At 37.2% G+C, this 20,697-nt stretch overlaps 2 protein-coding genes across 2 annotated transcripts in view; both read right to left on the bottom strand.

Moving 5' to 3' along the window:
• Window positions 1-1,439: 1,439 nt before the first annotated feature.
• On the bottom strand, window positions 1,440-6,687 carry LOC140144346 (carbohydrate sulfotransferase 13-like). Its single transcript, XM_072166170.1, has 3 exons — window positions 6,570-6,687; window positions 4,256-4,353; window positions 1,440-2,375 (listed from the first exon to the last, which is right to left on the bottom strand). Exons 1-3 carry the CDS (start codon window positions 6,685-6,687, stop codon window positions 1,440-1,442), a joined length of 1,152 nt encoding a protein of 383 aa, XP_072022271.1.
• A 1,406-nt stretch (window positions 6,688-8,093) lies between these two features.
• LOC140144333 (carbohydrate sulfotransferase 13-like) overlaps window positions 8,094-20,697 on the bottom strand; it is a 36,681-nt gene continuing 24,077 nt past the window's right edge. Inside the window, exons 2-3 of the mRNA XM_072166158.1 lie at window positions 10,360-10,442; window positions 8,094-9,459 (exon numbers count right to left, since the gene is read on the bottom strand). Coding sequence (XP_072022259.1) covers window positions 8,461-9,459; window positions 10,360-10,442 — 1,082 coding nt within the window. The 3' untranslated portion in view covers window positions 8,094-8,460. The remainder of the gene's footprint in view (window positions 9,460-10,359; window positions 10,443-20,697) is intronic.

Raw genomic sequence — 20,697 nt, 5'->3', positions numbered from 1 at the left:
GAATTGCCTACTATCAAAAGAGTGGAATACCACAAAATACCACAATACCCAGCAAACACAAAATGTTTTACAGAAAACGTTAACTGTCGGGTTAAAAAGTTTTAATAACATTCAGAAAAGATTTTTAAAACTTTGACAACATGTTTGACGCAAATCATTATGTTATTAAGTGTTGACAAAATATTGTCTGCTCAAAAATATTTGATCAATAACATTGTGACAACATTTTTAAAATGTTTTTTTTTAATATTTTCAAAAGGTTTGACAAAATCTAAACGCGTTCATAAAGGTCCTCATCCATTGAAACAGTGGATGGTTTCTTCACTCTTTTATATTATCGAGAGGCAGGGGAGCTCTCGAAAATCGTTTCTGTATAATTCTAGCCTGAATTAAAGATTAACTTGTGTCTGACGTCATCTGTCAATCAAATTCAGAAACAATCTGTCAATCAAATTCAGAAACGATTTATTTACGATTGGTCGGGATGATTGACATTTCTAAACACGGTGGCAGTGCCCTGTGGTTAATTTTGCACCTTCAAACATACAAACCGTGAATGTTAGGTCTATAAGTATAAATAGGAAAGTTTCTTTTCTAAATGTACCGTGTCACCAATACCTAGAAAAGATGCTTTTTGCCTTGTAAATACCGTCATTTTTAGCCATTTTCTGTGATTCCCTTTCTCCGATGAAAGCACAACCTTTTATACTACTAAACCAATCACGGTGTTTGGCGAGTTGACCGTCAGACCCGAACTAGTATTTTTTATATGTGGCTCCGATTATAGATACAGTAGAGAATAAGAAAAAGCTAATCAAAAGGTGGCATAATAATTTACATCATCATTCGATTAGGAAACGAATTTGGAGAAAACCTTCTGTTAATAAAATAATATGCTGAGCCACCAGCCTGGGTGGCTCACACTCCAGTAATTTCAGATGATTGAGCTCAGTAATACATCAAAGAATGTCTTCCAATTAATGAAAACAAATAGATAATCAGCTTATCGGATTAAAAGCTTAGAGGGAAGGTCTTGCTGCTCAACGAGTGTTTGTAATTATCAGGTTTTCTCTAATGTAAAAAGCTTATTTTAAAATTTCATTATTTGGAGGTTCAAAAAATACCTAGGTTTTTATGCTCGGTGTAAATGCCTGAACAATTTTAATATATCATGAACTCCCGCAGGAAAGGTATAATAAATAAAACCAGGGTAAAAATCCAATATCATCATTTGCAGCACCCTCTTAAAATCTGCAATTGGGATTTAGGCTATGAATTTCCCTGATCTGAGCTGCGTACTGGTTTTGCGATTCTGGAAAGCTCACGATTATACTGTAAGAAAACGATTCTGTTCGCGAGAATCGGTGCTATAATATTGTGCGTCCAACAGCAGTTACAGCACAGACATAACATATTGTCTCCAAGAAGGCAGCAAATCATTAATTAAACCATTTTGATATATAATCAATTTCTGTGGGAAAGGTATAGTTAAAGAGGAAAAAATCCAATTTATATCGTTGCAACACCCTCTCAATATCTACGATAGGGACATCTTTAAAAGCAGCTATAACTTTTTCTTGATCAGAGCTATGCGTGCTGGTGTTTGCGTTGCCTTCTGATTCGGGGAAGCTTACGATATTATCCACTTTCGTAAGCTTTAGAATGTATTTAGCATCTTGTAATAGAGTTTCGTATTTTCCTATTACATCATACTGTATGTCACAAGGATGACAAAAGCGGTGGTTTTCTATCCAATGATTGTTCCAATGAGATTGCCAATTATCATCATCAGCAAGAAATTTGATAAAATCATGAAAAGTTAAGTCATATTTGTCTGGATCACGTGTACTTTCACCTTCGAGTCTGTCGAGCGCAGACGACCACGGACGGTACCTCATTATCATATTGTAGCCATAGTTTCTCCAATTCATTTTGTTCAGTTTATCAGTTGCATTTGGCGCCAATTTATTGTTAAAAGCTGACAGCATTCTTGTTAGTGGGTTTCTCGCAAACATAAATGTTGTGTAATTTTGTAAGATGTAGCTTGCAATTTTAGGCTTATAATACTGTATCCGGCTTATCTTACGCGCTAATCGGTTACTTCCAAATCCCTGTTTACTCATTGTGGATTTCATTAAACCGGTTAAAACATTGAAGACTCGTTTCCAGCTTGTACCCGCTATCTTAGCAGTGCAGCACATAACCAATCTGTGTCTGTGATCTATCATCATATCTGTGGATGAGTTCAAAACAACGAGAGGATTGGGTGTTTCATGATGATATTGTTTGCATATCTTCTGCAAATGTTGTTTTCTCTTAGTTTGGACAATTTCTTGTGCTATCATGAATTCTTCATCGGATAGTTCCAAAAGATCCTGGAAAACACAAAATATTTAAACGACTTAAGGTGGTATTTTACACCTGGCAAATTGTGGCCTATTTTTGCATTTTCTCAAAATTATAGCGCGTTGGTGACAAGTAAGATATGTATATTATAGGAGCAAGGACTACATCTACTGCACTGGAAATTCAGCAACTCAAGGCAAGTAGTTATTGATATATTGATGAAATATTGGTTTTTCCTCATTTTTGACTGTAACTCCACAATTGTTTTCTGTGCTGAAATAAAATTTCTAGTGTAGTAGTTGTAGTCCTTGCCCCTATACATATCTTACTTGTCACCAATACGCTATAATAATTATTTTTGAGAAAAATGCAAAAATAGGCACAAATTTTGCCAATGATCTGTCTAAGAAGATACACCCACACAAATTAGTAATCATGTTTAACTTTAATAATCCCCTCTTTAAAGTCTCTCTCGCTCCCTGTCTTCTCTCGGTCCTGCACTTGTTATTGTCAGTCGCATGTTTTCAATCAGCGTGTTTATAGTGGGAGCAGATCATACTGCAGTTACTGTCCGTTTTCCTATACACAATACTCTCACCATTGACGCGTGACCCCTACAAATGATGTATGTTGGGAGAATGGACACTTGCCTAGTTAACATCACTGTGTGAAAATAACCAGCCAATATTTTATTTATTCTCCAAAACTTCTAGCAAATATATTTCTCTAACATGACCTAAAATTACAGCTAGGTTAGATGTTCAGAAATGGTCGTACTTTTGTAAAATATGAGTGAGGGCAAGGCATAGCTAGCCAACTCCCCGTGTTATTTGAATGGAGATTTGACCGAAAATATTGGTATCGGACCGCTCACTTCTGAAGGATGCCACAAAAAACCGGTAAAAGCTACATTTAAATTATTCTAAATAGGTTCTAGAAAATAAAGTTTTGTAACATGTCCTAAATTTTTAGCTAATTTAGGTGTTTGGAGAGGGTCGTACTTTTGTGTTTTAGGAAGGACATGTAAACGACAGATAACACCAAAAATATGAAGAAATTATTTCTAAACCGTGTTAAGTCAAAATCATTATGTTGCTCATTTTCAAGAATGCTGGTTTACAAAAAGCACGACATTGTCTGATTTCGTGAACAAAGCCACACATAACATTGTTTCCTTTCGTTTCCTTTATAATCGGTTACCCAACTGAAGCTATGAATACCAGCTTTATTGCGATATCGCACATGAAAACAGTCACTTGTGCACAACCAGAGAAGATCCGATTTAATCAGTTGAGCTGTTTCAATGAGTGTTATCTTGGTTTAATAGCTTTTAATGGGGTTAAGTCCTGCAAAGGTCGAGATGAATTCTACTGTAGACATGACTGCATCATGTGTACGGTATATTGACGTATAAATTCTATCCGGTCGGAAATTGTTCGGAAACTTGCCCACTTTAAACACTAGCCGTATTGGGTATGTACCGTATTATGATATCTTCTCAATCAAAGGATATTGGCGGGAGATATTTGCATTATAAAAGCTTATAAACACACGAGGAGTGTGTACTGTATTACCGGAAGTAGCAGCCTATTCATGATGCCTTGGATGTGCACAGGACATGCAAAACTCTTTTCAACCCCAAGAGTCATCAAACCAGAAGCTACCTGTTTATAGCTCACGCCATTTACACATTCCCTGTGCTTTGCAAGTTTGACCTCGGGGTCATTGCAGATGTACGGTAATGTTGGATGGTACCGGTACATGATTTGGGCGGTAACTATGACTCACTATAAACAGCATGAGTTTCGGTAGGGCCTATAAACGGGGACTGTCGTATACGATGTATATACTCAAAACTCGGTATATAGTCACTATAAACACGTTGTTTGATATAAAAATAGGTACTTACTTTGCTTACATCTAGCGTCCGTGACGGTGTCAAGTTTGGTACTTGATGTTCATCAACATCCGTTGTGTTCATGTCATACAGACTGCCATCTCTGAAAACTGAAACCATCCAACATCAACAAAATATGTTTTACTAATATTACCGGTATACCTCTAAATGATTTCCCTAAATTCTAACAGCGTGATTGTAGTGAATAGTATATACTGAGCTTTGAGTACATCGTGTACAATAGTCCTTGTATGTATACCGAAACTCATGCTGTTTATAGTGATCATGGTAATAGTGAGACACGATTACCGCACAAATTATGTACCAATACGCGGATTTAGGGTTTCTCTACCGGAAGTCAATTTGTGCCGAAATTCCTTCCCACAATGCAATATGCGTATTGCATAACAAAGAATATTGATTAACCTCCGAACTGTATCTATTGTTAAGCAAAACGCTTATTGCATTGTGGGAAGGAATTTCGGCACAAATTGACTTACGGTAGAGAAACCCTAAATCCGCGTATTAGAGTTACTGTACATTTGCAATGACCCCGAGGTCACACGGGGAATGTGTAAATATTGTGGCGCGAGCTATAAACAGCCCGTTCAACAGTGTGATTATGGCGGTGAATGTGTAAAACTTCTGTTTTGATAACTCTTTGGGGTGAGATGAGAAGCGTTCCGAGTCCTGCTCGCATCCAACGCATCATGAAGAAGCTGCTTCTTCCGGTACTATAGCACACAATTTATCCTCGTGTGTTTATAGTGCAAATATCTCGCGCCAATATCCTTCGGTTGAGAAGGATATCGATGTACGGCTAGTGTTTAAAGTAAGCAAGTTTCCGGATAATTTCTGACCGGATAGAAATTATACGCCCATGTACCGATACCGCACATCTGCTGACACTATAAACACGCTGTTTGATGCATTTTCATATCCTAACCTTGATATCGAATAGATTTTACACAACAGGGTAGGTTAAGGGTAGACTAGGTATTATTGGTTGAAGCAGCCAAACAAATGGATTTTCAATATTTAAATCAATATATTTTTGAAAAATAACACTTTGATGTTTTGCAAAAGTTCATTCTACAAATCATATACTTTGAAAACTTGCTTGATTTATTGTTGTTAATGAGTTATGTACGTTGTACGAAAGTGTTGTTGTTTCAGCCCTCTTTACCATGTTTACAACATAACTCGAGAACCACGGGACCTACAAAAGTATGTCTGTGATATTTGATTTCGTGTACACGCTCGAAATGAAAATAATGATCAATGTAATTTTTGCCAAAGCTCACTACCATTCGCAAGATGCTGTGAACTACCAAATTGCAACAATTTAAAATAGTTGCTAACCTTAAATCGCATACTTGAGGTCTTGAAATAAATTTGCAACTTACGTGATATATGCAGTGCATTCTAATTTCACACTATTCATTTTTCTAAATAGAATCCCTACTAATTTATTTTTGAGCCTGTAACTGTTTGAAGAGATATATTGTACATTTTGATTAGGTATGAATCTGATCAAAATGAATAGTTCCCATTTAATTTTAACAAGTAACTATTTAACAAATGCTTAATTTGAAAAGATTTCCAACTCATTATTTGACCAGATTATCCATTTCAATTTCAAAAGGTTCTGTTATATCCCCCTCGGAGAAGACAAACTATTCAATTTTCATTTTTTGGGTAATTTTTAATAATGAAAACCTATTAATTTTTGATAAGAACTTATTTATTATTTTTTATCAACTTTGAGTATCTGGAGCACGTAAGTTGGAAGTGTATTGTCCAGTATGATATTTAAGCTTTCCCATAACGTGAATTATATTGGGCTATTCCAAAAATAGGTGCACACCCCTATAGAGGAGTACATTTTCAATCAAAGAAATGTCCGGATTTCCAAGTCTGCTTTCTGAAAACGACTGGAATTCCAGTTGCCAATGTTACTAGAAAAAGCTTGGAAATCCAATCAAATGACGGAAAAATCACGGAAATGTTGAAAATTAGCTCTCAAATTGAGGATTTCTGATTTTGAACTATTTTTCTGCCGGATTTTTTTGCCTTTGGGCACTTTAAAAGTCTGGATTTCCAACAGTCACGACTGGACAAAAAGTCCGGATATCCGAACTCCTCTATAGGGGGTGTGCATCTATTTTCTGGAATAGCCCATTTAGCCGATCAGGGTTGTCTGATTTAAATCGCGATTTTTAAATTACAAGAACACAATCCACTTTTTGAAATTTTAACGTACGTTCATCATGTTCATAATTATATTGAAGCTCATTATACAATGTTATACGCCAAGAGAACTTACCAAATGTCTCGCCATTATGATTTGTATAGCAATGTGTCAAACTCTTCAGCGTAACTCTGAATATCTCAATCGACGCAAACACAGCACATACGAAAAATATCACCTTAATCTTTGGCATAGTGTTACAAGTTCAGATGACAAAAAACAGCGAGGCACGAAGAAATAATATTTTGAGCGGCATTTACCACACTACAATCCCAAAGAAAGTTTGAAATTAGTCATGAATACAATTTTACAACATATACCGTAGCCTTTTAGCACATCTATTCACTGCAGTTCACAGCTTGCATGGCATAATTATTAACTCGAACAAAAGATAAATGATGTCCATTTAATTTTATTTGAAATTAACATAAATTAATTTCACCAGATTGACTTGGTTAAGGGATCTGGAATAAGCGTTTTGAGCGTTTCGACAGTATTATTTGTGGGACATGAGAGCACATCAGACATATCGAATTGCATTCTGAATACGAAGAATGTCTTTCTGATATCAAATAGTTTTAATTTTTTGAAATTCACGATATAGTAGGCCTACAAATTTTATGACAAATTATAAAAAATTGATATTTTTCACATTTTTGATATATAACAGTCCTCGAAGTAAATTTTATAAATCTAATGACATATTCTTAAAAGTGCATGTAGCTGAGAGGAAAATCCGACGATCAATTGAAAATTTTGACCTTTCATATCGAAGATATGGATTTTTCCCTAAAAGACCTAATTTTTTTTGTGTTTTGGGAAAAACACCATATCTTCAATACGAAAGGTCAAAATTTTCAATTGATCGTCGGCTTTTCATCCCACCTACATACACTTTAAGTATAAATCATCAGATTTATAAAGTTTACTTTGAGTACTGTTAAATATCAAAAATATCCATTTTTAATCATTTGCCATAAAATGTGTATTACATTGCGAATTTCAAAAAATCTAAATTATTTAATCAGAAGGACATTCTTCGTATTCAGAATGCGATTCGATATATCTGATGTGCTCTAATGTCCCACGATAAATACTGTCCAAACGTTCATACCCCACCCCTTAAGCGGGTTAAATTCAAACTTTCTACCGCTTGCCGCTTTGACGACGATTCTACTGCACTGCGCAGTCGCACCAGAAACACTAGCGGCGACCAACGGTAATTGTATATTGATCACTCCACCGCTTTGCAGCTCTTTGCCCAAGCAGCAGATCGCTAGTAGTTGAATTCAATTCAACTCGGGAGCGGTGCCGCTTAAGGAAACGATTTTTGGCGGTGCTGAGCAGCAATATTGTCTTTCATAGTCATCATGGTCATACCGCTGCCGCTCCGCTTGCAAAAAAATGCAAGCGGCATGATAAAGCGTCACGCCGCTGAGCGGCAAGCAGCAGAAAGTATGAAACCAGCAGATCTGCAATTTCGTCTCAAAGAAATCGCGAATTTCAAAAATCTAAATCATTTGATATCAGAAAACCTGGCTACGGCACTGACGACCATATCTTTAACAGCTAAATGTTGCTTCCGTCCATAGGTCCGCGGAGTCACACGTAGGCCTACGTACAGACAAAATCTCGAAAGCCTTGTCAATTTGACGACGCACCCATTGCAGACATTTTGTCTTGTCATTGTCTTTTAAGTACCGGGTTTCCATGCAATATTCTGCATTTGAGTTATAACAGTATACACCAGTGGCCGGCCTTTAGTGGCATCCACTATTTAAAGTTTTTGTCAGAGAAGAACGGCACTTGTTTACATTTCGTGAGTGTGCAGAGCGTAAACACGGAAGTTGGGTTCTGATTTAGCTGAATCAATCGTCTGTCATAGCAACAGATAGGCGCCATTGAAGTGAACACAAAGCTCCGCGTATGTCCTTCATCAACAGAGCGCTCGCGCCAATCTGAGACATCAAAATATCTTGATGCCTTTCAATGCGTTCAGGTCACTATCCGAGTGCTTTTTCACATTCAATATCCTGTAAAATTCTTCTGAGGTAGCCACAGGATAATCAAACAATAGAAAATCCATTTTGAAAAACCGAACAAGTGATTCAATATCATGCAACGACATTTGCTTGTAGGCAGCCACTAGTTTTTGCTGATTTGAACTATGAGTGCTTGTGTCTGCGTTGCCTTCTCCTGATGGGAAGCTCACTAGATGGTCTACGTTGGTCACTTTTAACACATAATTGGCATCTTCTACTAAACTTTCATATTTGCCAATGATGTCATACTTGATATCACAAGGCTTGCATAATTCATAGTTAGACTTCCAGTGGACATTTCCCTGAAATGGTTCCATACGAGGATCAATTAGAAACCGTACAAAATCGTGAAATGTAATGTTATATTCACAAGTAATTTTTCGTCTACGTGCGCGTTGATTTGTGCACGGATGGAAGGCCATTTGAATGACTTCACCAACGGCATCCCTGAATATTTGTCTATTTCGTGTGTCCGTTGAATTTGGCGCCAATTTATTATTAAACGCTGAGAGTAGTCTGCTAAAAGGATGACGCGCAAACATAAATTTGGTGTAAGTTTTTAGAATATGGTCGATTTCTGAAGGCGTGTAACTCGCCAGTCGTCTTATATTTCTGGCAATGTTGACATTTTCATATCCAGTTCCCTGCGACGTTGAATTCGTCTGCCCAGTTAAAACATTAAGAACCCTCTTCCAACTGGTTCCGGCTACTTTCGGGGTGTTACAGTGTAATATTTTATGCTTATCATCCACTAGCAGGGTCCCGTGATATTTTTCGTAGTCAGAAAGCATTTCTTTGATGTCACGTGTTTCTCTTTGATAGGTCTGGCACATTTGTTGTAAGTGCGTTCGTCTATGTTCCTGGATCATTTTTTGCTTTTCCATAAAGTCCTCGTCATTGAGAAATGCGACAGCAGGTCTTTTCTGTCGAGATACAAAATCGGTATTATTAGCAAAGGAATTATAATGTAATTTCTCTACTAGCTCTGCAAACTTTCTACCATATTTCAAATGAGCACTAGGCTATGTATCATTATTAGTGAATTTTTCCTTCAAATCTGCTATGAAAACGGATAGACCTTATGGTCCGTATAAAAAGAGTTAGACTGGTCTAAAGTTAGACCTGGTCTAAGTGGATTTTAGTTCCATCAGGAATGGTCCTTTACTCCTATTTCCTTCAAAGTAGCTAGCAAATTCTAAAGATTTAAATGCAGAGTTCAAAAATAATGCAAAATATCGTAAGCAAATGTAAAGGAAAACGTCCCTTTTCCTGGGACTAAATTCCACTTAGACCAGGTCTAACTTTAGACCCGGTCTAACTTTTTGTGCATACGGACCTAACTCTTTAGGTCGTAATACCAGTAGTAGGCTACTTAACCAAAGAGCAAAAAAAGTGTTGAAGAAAATCAAAGAGTAAAAGTGCTGAAGTTTTTCATCAAGGCAATCACCAATTTCCTAGATCCTGTTCGTGTTATCAATCCCATTTCAGTGTGTAATTGTGTATTCTGTATGAGTGATGTATCCCGTATAGTATTATTAATTATATTTTGGAAAATTCGCTTTTTATGTCCCTTTCATGTACTAAGAAATGCCCCTGAGGTGCTAGCATTACGGTGCAAATTTGGGCTTCGCTCTCACTGTCGGCCGCTCACCCCAGAGTCTTCCACAAAGATTATCATGATACAAAACAAACTTGATGCCATTTTAAAGCTTATTTACTAAGTTAAAACAGCAATATCTTTTTTTTCTATTTTTATATATTTCCGATTCTGTGTGAATGGGGATGGGGCACAGCCTGCGATTAATAATATATAAAATTTTTACCTGATCGTTGGAAGATGCAGGAGCCATGGACAGTGACCTTGGCGAGTCGGAAATAACACTTGCAGCAGATGTTGAAGACATATCTGTAATAAATAAATAAATCAGTAGATCAAATGATCATGAATGCACTGAATTCAAATGTGACAGAATTTGCAGTAAAATTTGCCCTCTCCATCCAACTGGCTATCGGTCAGGTCAAGGCACTGAAAAAGCCTTATATAATAAAAAACCCTTTAAAAGGGAGCGCTCAGGCACGATTGGAAAACATGGTTGTGGAATGTAGGTCGGTTGTAATGCACGTTTGTAGGTAGGAGGCAGTTGGTCAGTGTGGAATTTATGCACCCTTGTGGCTGTTATGATGGATGTGCAGGCATCGCATTTATTTGAGCTGGAATGGGTATAGATTGAATGAACAGTTGGAGACATTGTTTTTTATCTACTAGGGCGATATTATGTATATTGACGCAGTAAAATGTTTAATTATATAAGGTAACAATAACATAGTCTTTTAGAGTAAAGCAAGAGGCAATGTATCATATGAGGCAATAGTGAAGTAGAATACAGTTATAATAATATGTATGAATTACCTACCTAGAAGAATGGACAGGGTAAATATTCTTTAAAGTGAAACTAATATTAAATGCGAATGCAGGAGACAGAGTAATATTCAAGGCAATTTTATTCTGCTATAAGCGTGTACTATAAGTCTATTCATGACATTATTTTACTGGTGAACTGTTCAAGAAAAAGTTTGAAATTAAATATATTTGATGACTGATCATTTTTTTTCTAGTGATACTGCATTTTGATGTGAACATATGCAGTGTTTTATTGTAGTTGTTCATGTGCTCACATGTTTGAATGAGAATATGATTTTTGTTTAAATAGCGTTACTAATGTGATGCATGCCTCCGCACTAAGCTCCTTTGAATACTGAAACAATATGATATTATTAATAATATCATGCATAGGTATAGTTTCGCATACCTTCAACTGTTACCCTCCCTTTCATGTTGAAAGGCAGTGTCAATTAATTTTTAGGTAAAGGAACTTTGAGGAAAGGAGTCTTGAGGCTGGGTGTTTCCATAACCTGACCACCTTTTCTGACTACCTTTTCTGACTACCTTTTCTGACCAGCTTTTACAGTGAGCCCTGTGATATTTGATTCTCACCACAATGGCCTTATCCCAATGCCATAGTCCAATAACATTAACCAAACAATCATAGTGCAAAATTTGACCTCAAGTTGCAGAGTATGAGGTTTTTGTACCCCAATTTCCAAAGGTCATTCAATGAATGTACAAATGTATTGGAGTTAAAGAACTGTGCACTAATAGATGAGAATGTTTTGGATCCTAGTGTTTTACGCCATAATCATAGACGGTCATGCTGGGTGATAATTAGCAAGGTTTAGATAAACAACATTTTTAAGGGTACATGGTTGTTATTTCTTTCTCACTTTAGATTATTTATTTGTACCTTTTGCTTGTCGAGTATTTTGTTTTGTTTAATACAGTTTTGTTTGTATATTTAATGTCTTGGATGCACCATCGGATCGAGTGACACTGATGTAAAAACAATTTTCAAATAAAAACTTGAAACTTAAAAACTACAACACTTTCATGGTAAATGAAATTATTTAAAACAAATAAAATAAAATTTTGCACACACATCCAATTTTCCTGACTTCATTCGAACGAGAGCTCCCTAGTGTTTACCCTCAGCACTTCCCTGTTCTGACTTTGTCTGTCTGATGGACAATTAAGGGTATACGATGTATTGTTGGTCGAAGCAGCAGAAAACAAAGTAGTTCACAGCACCTTGCAAATGGTAGTGAGTTTTAGCAAAAATTGCATTGCTCAATAAGCCCAATCGGCATTGGAAGTTTGCAATGCATTTGCAGTTTTGGGACACTTTGTCCTTTGACCTATCGGGAAAATTCAGAAAAATTGGGGTTTTGAGCGTACAAAATATAACTTAAAACGTGTTACTAGAATAAAAACAAACCCAAAAATTTGATTATTGTATAAATTAATTATTTTATTATTTATAATGATAACATATTACAATAATAAATTAATGATTACAGCAATTTTCCAGATATTTCAGAGGTCAAAGTGTCCCAAAAAACCTGAAAGTTATGGCCAGGCCCTCGAAATCCGCGGTAACGCGGCCGCGCCGTTCCCAGAAAAAAAATTGGAGGTCACAGAAAAATTAAAAAAATAAAATAAATTTTTTTTTTTTTTTTTTTTTTTTTTTTTAAATTTTAAATTTTAATTTCTTTTCCAAAGTTTTCGGCGACTTTGGAGAACCACTGGACCTATTCTGAAATTCTAGGATCATTCACAGTTAATTTGAAAACAATTGGGAAAAAATTATAAAAAAATTACAGTTTGTTATCCTTAAAGGAGTATTTCGTGATCCTAGCATCCTCTTTTTATGACATTTTTCAGTACATATCCACGAAAAAGCCTATTCCCAAAATTTCAGTTGATTCCGATTTTGCGTTTGCGAGTTATGCATGATTATGTATTACACTGCTCCATAGACAATGCGTTGTAATTTCGTTCTGGTGCACCAGAACGAAATTCAAATTTCACGATATCTTTGCAAAACGAATTAATCTGCAAGAAATATTTTGTACATAAACATGTAGCCAGAGGTTTCCAGTGATATAAAAATCTCAACTTTTTTGAGAAAAGTGGGGGATGAGGCTGTGGATCACGAAATGCCCTTTAATATGCAAACCACTAACTAATGTTTACCTCTTCATCTAGCACATATTATAAATGCATAGAAAACGAATGCATGTATAATAATGTGATAGATGAAGAGGTAAACATTAGTTAGTGGTTTCATATTACGGATAACAAACTGTAATTTTTTGTAATTTTTTCCCAATTTTTTCAAAATAACTGGGAATGATCCTAGCACTTCAGAATACGTCTAGTGGTTCTCCAAAGTCAACAAAACTTTGACATGTTTTTTTTTTAAATGGATTTTTTTTTTCTGAATTTTTAACTTTGTATTGTGCATTATATCAGTGTCCTATCAGTCACGTAGGCCTTGTTATAAAGTCAAAAAATCGCTTCAATGAATGATTGTTATGTACAAAAGTATAGGAAACTGCATTTTTAAAAGCACATTTTCTATGTGAAGGAAGCATATTTTTCAAACTTGTAAAAACGGGTCCCAGAATGTTTTTTCATACTTCAAAGGTTGCAGTCATCAAATGATTGTGTTGAAATTGTTGCCAGATATGGAGTATATATCCCTCCTGAAATGCAAACCTTCAGAATAGGTCTAGAGGTTCTCTAAAGTCACCAAAAACTTTGAAAAAATTAAGAAAAAATGGATTTTTTTTAAATGTTCACCTTTGTATTGTGCATCATATCAATGTCCTATCAGTCACATAGGCCTTGTTATAAAGCCCAAAAATGGCTTCAACGAATGATCGTTATGTACAAAAGTATAGGAAACTGCATTTTTAAAAGCACATTAACCACATTTTCTGTGTGAAGGAAGCATATTTTTCAAACTTATAAAACAGATCCCAGAATGTTTTTTCACATTTTTTTCATTGTAGTCATCAAATATGTGTTGAAATTGTTGCTAGATATGGAGTATAAATCCCTCCTCAAAGTGTATAAAAGCCTAGGGCTTCATTTTCACCTTGTTCTTTATTGTTGTTTTTCTATAAAATGTGTCTTCTGTGAAGGGGCTTACAAGGGTTTTTACAGTGTAGAAACCCTCTAGCTTTGGGGGCTTCGCCCCCTCAACCCCACCGTCAGAGGCGATACTACAGGGGGCTTCGCGCCCTACGTTCGCCATGTACTCTGTTTTCTAGGTTTTCAATGTTGGCAGGTATGATAATATTTCAGAGGGTTTTTTTTATCAAAGCCCACTCTCATGCCTGAATTAGAGCCTCAGAATGGTGATTTCTTACTTTAAAAAGTCTATCATATATGGCTATATAGTATATATCATATAAATTGCGGTTTTGATTGCACCATTTTTCAATTCCGACCAGTGTTCGAAATGTTGGTTGTCCGTTCGCCCGGGACAACCAAAACATACACCGGACAACCGAAAATAATGCTCTAGTTGTCCGGCGGACAACCAAAGATCTACAGCCAAAAGTAACTTTTTCAGCATGTTAGTTTGCTCAAACCTGACACAACTGATAACTTGTTAAATATTTAAGAGTAATTGCTCATAAATTGACCACACTCACTCCACTTTATTGGTCACATGTAGTTACTGACAACCAAAAACTTTGGTGGACAACTAGACATTACAACCTGGTTGTCCGTGGGACAACCCCTTTAATATTTTCTTAATTCGGACACTGATTCCGACTACCAATTTTGTCAAAATCAACTCGCAAATGTACCCATGGATGGATGATTTTGCCAGCCACAATAAAAATATTGATTATTTCTGCTGATGTATGAAATGAAGTACTGAGTTGGACATTTTGTCAGCAAGAGAAAAAAGATGAATTCAAAACAGATATTCTGACAAAACTATATAGACCCACACTACACCACATTTCGCCATACTGCAAGAGTTTCTAGAATGCTGTTAAAATAAGAAATTTTTAATGCTAATTTATTGCACATTCTAGGGAAGCGTGGTTACCGTTTTGAAATAACCGAGTGAGAGGGTTTTCAAGAAAATATTTTTCCTGTCAAAACTGAAGCATCCTCTGGACATCATATATAACGATTCGTGATACCCAATTGTGGCACATTTGATGTCGTTTATGAGGCAGAGAATTTTATTTCAATTTTATATACGCCAAAATATTTGAGCGAGAATGGCGATAGAAAAAACGTTGAAAATTCCATGTAAAAATGACATTAGACACCGCCAATGATTACTGTTTCGTTTTTATGGTAATCTAATCTTTTATTTCCTGAAATAAAATTAGGGGTCTAATGTGGATTTATTGTATAAATGATGAAAACATCGACGTGTATACAAGAAGCTACAAGAAAAATGGTAGGCCACGCCACACTGACATACTTTTAGTATACGGTGAGCACGTGCGAGTCAAAATCGATATAATGTATGAAAAAACCATTGTGGGTAGGCTCATTTATTGTATATAGAACACGCAGTTATCAACAATTGAGCGCTATTAATACACATTAATGTTTTTAAACAAATAAAATTCCAAAATAGGCTGCTACTCAATAGGATTCGCCCTTACCTTGACCCGGTCCTGAGATTCAACCAGAATGGTTTTCGACCTGGGAGATCTACGGTGTCACAAATTCTTGCTCTAAGGAGGATAATTGAGGAAGTCAAGAACAACAATCTGAATGCAGCAGTAATATTCATCGATTTCAAGAAGGCATTTGATAGGTATGCCAGGTGAATTCAAATTTGCCATCAAACTGCATCATTTTATATATCAAATTAAAGCCCTTGAGTAAAGAAAGCCAACACTGAAAACCTTTTTGTCATAGCACTTTCCGTAGCAAAGTTACATCTTGTCAAAGATTGACTTTCATCAAAAAGATTCTGCTAGCAAAATTCCCCAAAACAGCATTACGGGGTGTTTCTAGATCTTAGTCTCATGACGATAGCACCTTTTTTAATGGAACTGCTATCAAAATCTCTCTGAAATTCCATGTGCGAGTCTCTCATCACCAAAAAAAATCATATATTTGGGTCAAGTGAAGTATAGACAACATATTTATGAAGGTTTCCTTCTTAAAAAGCTTCTTTTTAATTTCAATGTAAATTTGTATTGCCGGTTTAGGCCATTTTGACTGACTAACAAATGTGTTAACTGAGGTTTCCCTGTGATACCTACATTTGATACCATCCACCGTGGGAAAATGCTTGACATAATGAGAGCATATGGAGTCCCAGAGAGGCTAGTGGCTGCCATAGGATGCATGTACCATCATACTATAGCTCATGTCACATCACCTGATGGGGTCACTAAGGATTTTGAGATCCAAGCAGGAGGTTTCCCTGTGATACCTACATTTGATACCATCCACCGTGGGAAAATGCTTGACATAATGAGAGCATATGGAGTCCCAGAGAGGCTAGTGGCTGCCATAGGATGCATGTACCATCATACTATAGCTCATGTCACATCACCTGATGGGGTCACTAAGGATTTTGAGATCCAAGCAGGAGGTTTCCTGTGATACCTACATTTGATACCATCCACCGTGGGAAAATGCTTGACATAATGAGAGCATATGGAGTCCCAGAGAGGCTAGTGGCTGCCATAGGATGCATGTACCATCATACTATAGCTCATGTCACATCACCTGATGGGGTCACTAAGGATTTTGAGATCCAAGCAGGAGTCCTGCAGGGAGACACTCTGGCACCATTCCTCTGTATCGTAGTCCTTGATTATGTTTTAAGGAAGGCTATGGAAGGCAATGAAGAGCGACTTGGCTTTACTCTGGAGCCCAGGAAAAGTAGGCGAATAAGCCCGCGCACAATCACAGACCTGGATTTTGCAGACGATATTGCTCTTATAGCTGACAACCTCAAGGACGCACAAGAACTGTTACATCTTGTTGAAGCTGCTGCACAGAAAGTAGGACTAGGAATGAATGCCAAGAAGACCAAGGCAATGCTGTACAAGGAAACTCCATCTTCAATAAAAACACTGGACGGAAGGAATTGGAGATAGTGCATGACTTCAAATATCTAGGTGCATGGACTGCCAGTAGTGAGAAGGACTTCAACATCAGAAAGGCACTTGCTTGGAAAGCATGCAACAGCATGGACAAGATCTGGAAAAGTAATCTGCCAAGAGCTCTAAAGATCAAGTTATTAACACCACTGTAGAATCGGTACTAACATATGGCGCTGAAACATGGACAATAACAACCAAAATGAGAAAAGCTATGGATGGCTGCTATACCCGTCTCTTGCGGAAGGCACTAGATATCTCATGGCAAACTCACACCACCAACAAAGAACTATATGGGAATATGTGACCAATCTCTGAGAGGCTCAGGATTAGAAGGTTAAAGTTTGCAGGGCACTGTGCAAGAAGCGAAGAGGAAGCAGCTTCAATTGTTCTTATGTGGCAGCCCAAACATGGAAAGCGAACAAGAGGTCCACCCAAGAAGGATTATATCAAGATGTTGGCAGATGATACGGGATTAACAGGCCCAGACATCAAAAATTGTATGCTAGACAGAGCAGTTTGGAGAGCCATTATGGGAGTCCGACTACAAGAGTCGACAATAGCAAGTAAGCAAGCATGCCCTGCTTGGGAGAGATCATCACATGCTAGGAAGCCAGACTCTGCACTCAACGCAAGCTGCCGCTCCATCACAGGATGTCTAAGGCCTACCAACATGGACAAGGTCTACCTCTTGGCAGGTATCGCACCACCTGACATCCGGAGAGCTGTGGCAAGCAAAGAGGAACGCCGTAAACAGACCACGGACGTAAGACACCCCCTCTTCAACCACACACCACCAACCAGACGGTTGAAGTCAAGGAAAAGCTTCATCACAAGCACCCTCCTCTGCAAACAACATCATCAGAGGCTCGCACCCAGATGTGGAAAGAAAGGCTTTCATCTGAAGCAGTCACCACTGAGATGGGGATTCAACCCACAGAATCACTACCTCCAGGAGCAAACGAAGTCTGGGCAAACTTGAGATGCCTTAACCGCCTCCGAACCGGTGTTGGGCGTTGCAAGGATACCCTTCACAAATGGGGATACATCAGTGGCCCGACCATGTGTGATTGTGGACAAGAGCCACAGACGATGCAGCATCTGCTGGAATGCCCGCTTTTGGAAGATCCTGTGACGACAGACGATCTGGCGCAATTTTCTCAACGGGCACAAAAGTGTGTTTCTCAGTGGATAAGAACAGTTTGATGTAAGGACACGAAAGAAGAAGAAGCAAGCAAATGTTGAAGTAATGAAGTTGCGATTATATTTTTAAATTTTCATCATGACATCATCAAGCCTTTATGGTCGAGCGGTCTAAGGCGCTGGTGTTATGTCAATACTGTATAGGAATACATTATAGCGGCTCAGTGCAGCGTGGTTTCGAACCCCGCCGGCACCTCTGCCAAAATAAATTTCATTTTTTTAAATTTCATATTATGTTAGGGAAATGTGGCTGGGAGAATGTATGTATGGCGAAGAGTGGTGTGGACCCACACGCTGTGCCTTATAGAGGCCTTGCATGTGACTATCATCCCGTAAATATGGCGGACTACTCAAATGCATTCAACAAAAGCATGATTGCAATCTACCGTGACAGTTCGTCTCACACACATAACACTACAATAAGTTGATGACGACATATGTGACCGTCCACGGCGAATGAGCCGTAAATTCCTCCACCGGTCAATTTTGTTTTATTTCGTGTTTAAAAATAAACATCATAAACTTAAAATGGTATATCATTTGACTTCAAACGATATCCAGAAGCGGAGTTATGGTTAGTTAAACTTTGCTCCTTCAACAAAATTATAGCTTTTTCCGTTTCTATGTGTGTCTCTTTTTCCACATTGCTGGCAATAAATATCAAACAGTCATAATTGGCGGTCATTTCAAATCATCCCCAAGTCAACGAGGTTTAAGAAGGTTATCTCATTGTTAATTGTTGGTTATGCATACCTATACAAATAACCCACCACTTGAAAAGGATTTAGCAAAAGCAAACAAAGACCAGAGCTATTAAAAGTTCTATAGCCATCTAAGGTAGAAGCTTATTATCCACTTCAATAATAGGATTATTGATTGGTGTTGTGACTATCAAAATAAGACAGATGTCGCGGCAGCTTAAGTGACCGATGAATACGACCTTCATACACATTTTACACCATAACTCAGAATACAATTTAGGGAATTTACGGCTCGTTTGTGCTGCCGGGTCACATATGATTGAATGGACTGCACTCCGCCATAACTACGGTGAAGGACACCGGCTCAAATCCTTTGTTTGGAGCCAATCGATAATTTCATGCAGGGCCTCTATTACACCACATTTCGCCATACTGCATTTTAGAAACGCTTGCTGTTAGAATAAGAAAATTTTTAATGCCAATTTATTGCACATTCTAGGGAAGCGTGGTTACTGTTTTGAAATAACCGAGAGGGTTTTCAAGAAAATATTTTTCCTGTCAAAAATGAAGCATCCTCTGTATAAAAGAAAATATGAATATTAACTGCACATCATATATAACGATTCGTGATACCCGATTGTGGCACATTTGATGTCGTTTATGAGGCAGAGAATTTTATTTCAATTTTATATACGCCAAAATATTTTTTAATTGAGCGAGAATGGCGATGGAAAAAACCTTGAAAATTCCATGTAAAAATGACATTAGACCCTACCAATGATTACTGTTTCGTTTTTATGGTAATCTAATCTATTGAAATAAAATTAGGGGTCTAATGTGGATTTATTGTATAAATGATGAAAACATCGACGTGTATACAAGAAGCTACAAGAAAAATGGTAGGCCACGCCACACCGACATACTTTTGGTATACCATGATACGGCGAGCACGTGCGAGTCAAAATCGATATAATGTATGAAAAAACTATTGTGCGTAGGCTCATTTATTGTATATAGAACACGCAGTTGTCAACAATTGAGCGCTATTAATACACATTAATGTTTTTAAACAAATAAAATTCCAAAATATGGTACGTTTTCTGTCTTTGCTTGTCACGTGGTATGTTGAAGTAATAAAGTTGGGATTATATGTTTAAATTTTTCATCATGATGCAATCAAGCCCTTACGGCCGAACGGTCTAAGGCGCTGGTGTATTATAGTACTGCTCAGTGCAGCGTGGGTTCGAACCCCGCCGGCGCCTCTGCCAAAATAAATTTCTTAATTGTTTTTATATTTCATATTATGTTAGGGAAATGTGGCTGGGATAATGTATGTATGGCGAAGAGTGGTGTGGGCCTCTATAGAGTCGGCGAACTATATTCAGATATTAGTTTGAATAGCGAACTTAATTCAAATAAAAAGCTCTACGGGCGAAGTTGAGATCTATAACAAAATCTTTTTAAAGGTATATCCAAGTGCCATGTTTTTATCCGACATTATATAAAAAATAAAATTATTGTTTTTTATTTGACCGAGAAAATTAATTTAAAAGCAAAAAGGTGTATTTCTGAAATATGCTGATTTGATCGACTTTTAGCGCGACTATATGCATAACAATAGAGGAGGGTCACTGGCGTACTGAGTGTAATTGCGAAAATCAACGCACTGAATGGTCTATTGTTCTATTGTGTCCGATTTGAGCGCTGTATAGAGGTTATCCGTGTTCTATAAGCTGCATATCCTATCAACGACTGCTATAC

This window comes from Amphiura filiformis, unplaced genomic scaffold, assembly GCF_039555335.1.
Source record: "Amphiura filiformis unplaced genomic scaffold, Afil_fr2py scaffold_50, whole genome shotgun sequence".
NCBI classification, from domain to species: domain Eukaryota; kingdom Metazoa; phylum Echinodermata; class Ophiuroidea; order Amphilepidida; family Amphiuridae; genus Amphiura; species Amphiura filiformis.
Note: the sequence above shows the minus strand (reverse complement) of the source record. Positions and strands in the feature narration are given on the sequence as shown.

Bases quoted from the DNA above. Each gene is read 5' to 3' on its own strand.
- LOC140144346 (XM_072166170.1), bottom strand. From the start codon at position 6,687: ATGCCAAAGATTAAGGTGATATTTTTCGTATGTGCTGTGTTTGCGTCG. The intron at 4,354-6,569 runs GTAAGTTCTCTT...GGATGGTTTCAG, and splicing joins TCATAATGGCGAGACATTTG to TTTTCAGAGATGGCAGTCTG. The intron at 2,376-4,255 runs GTAAGTACCTAT...TGTGTTTTCCAG, and splicing joins GGACGCTAGATGTAAGCAAA to GATCTTTTGGAACTATCCGA.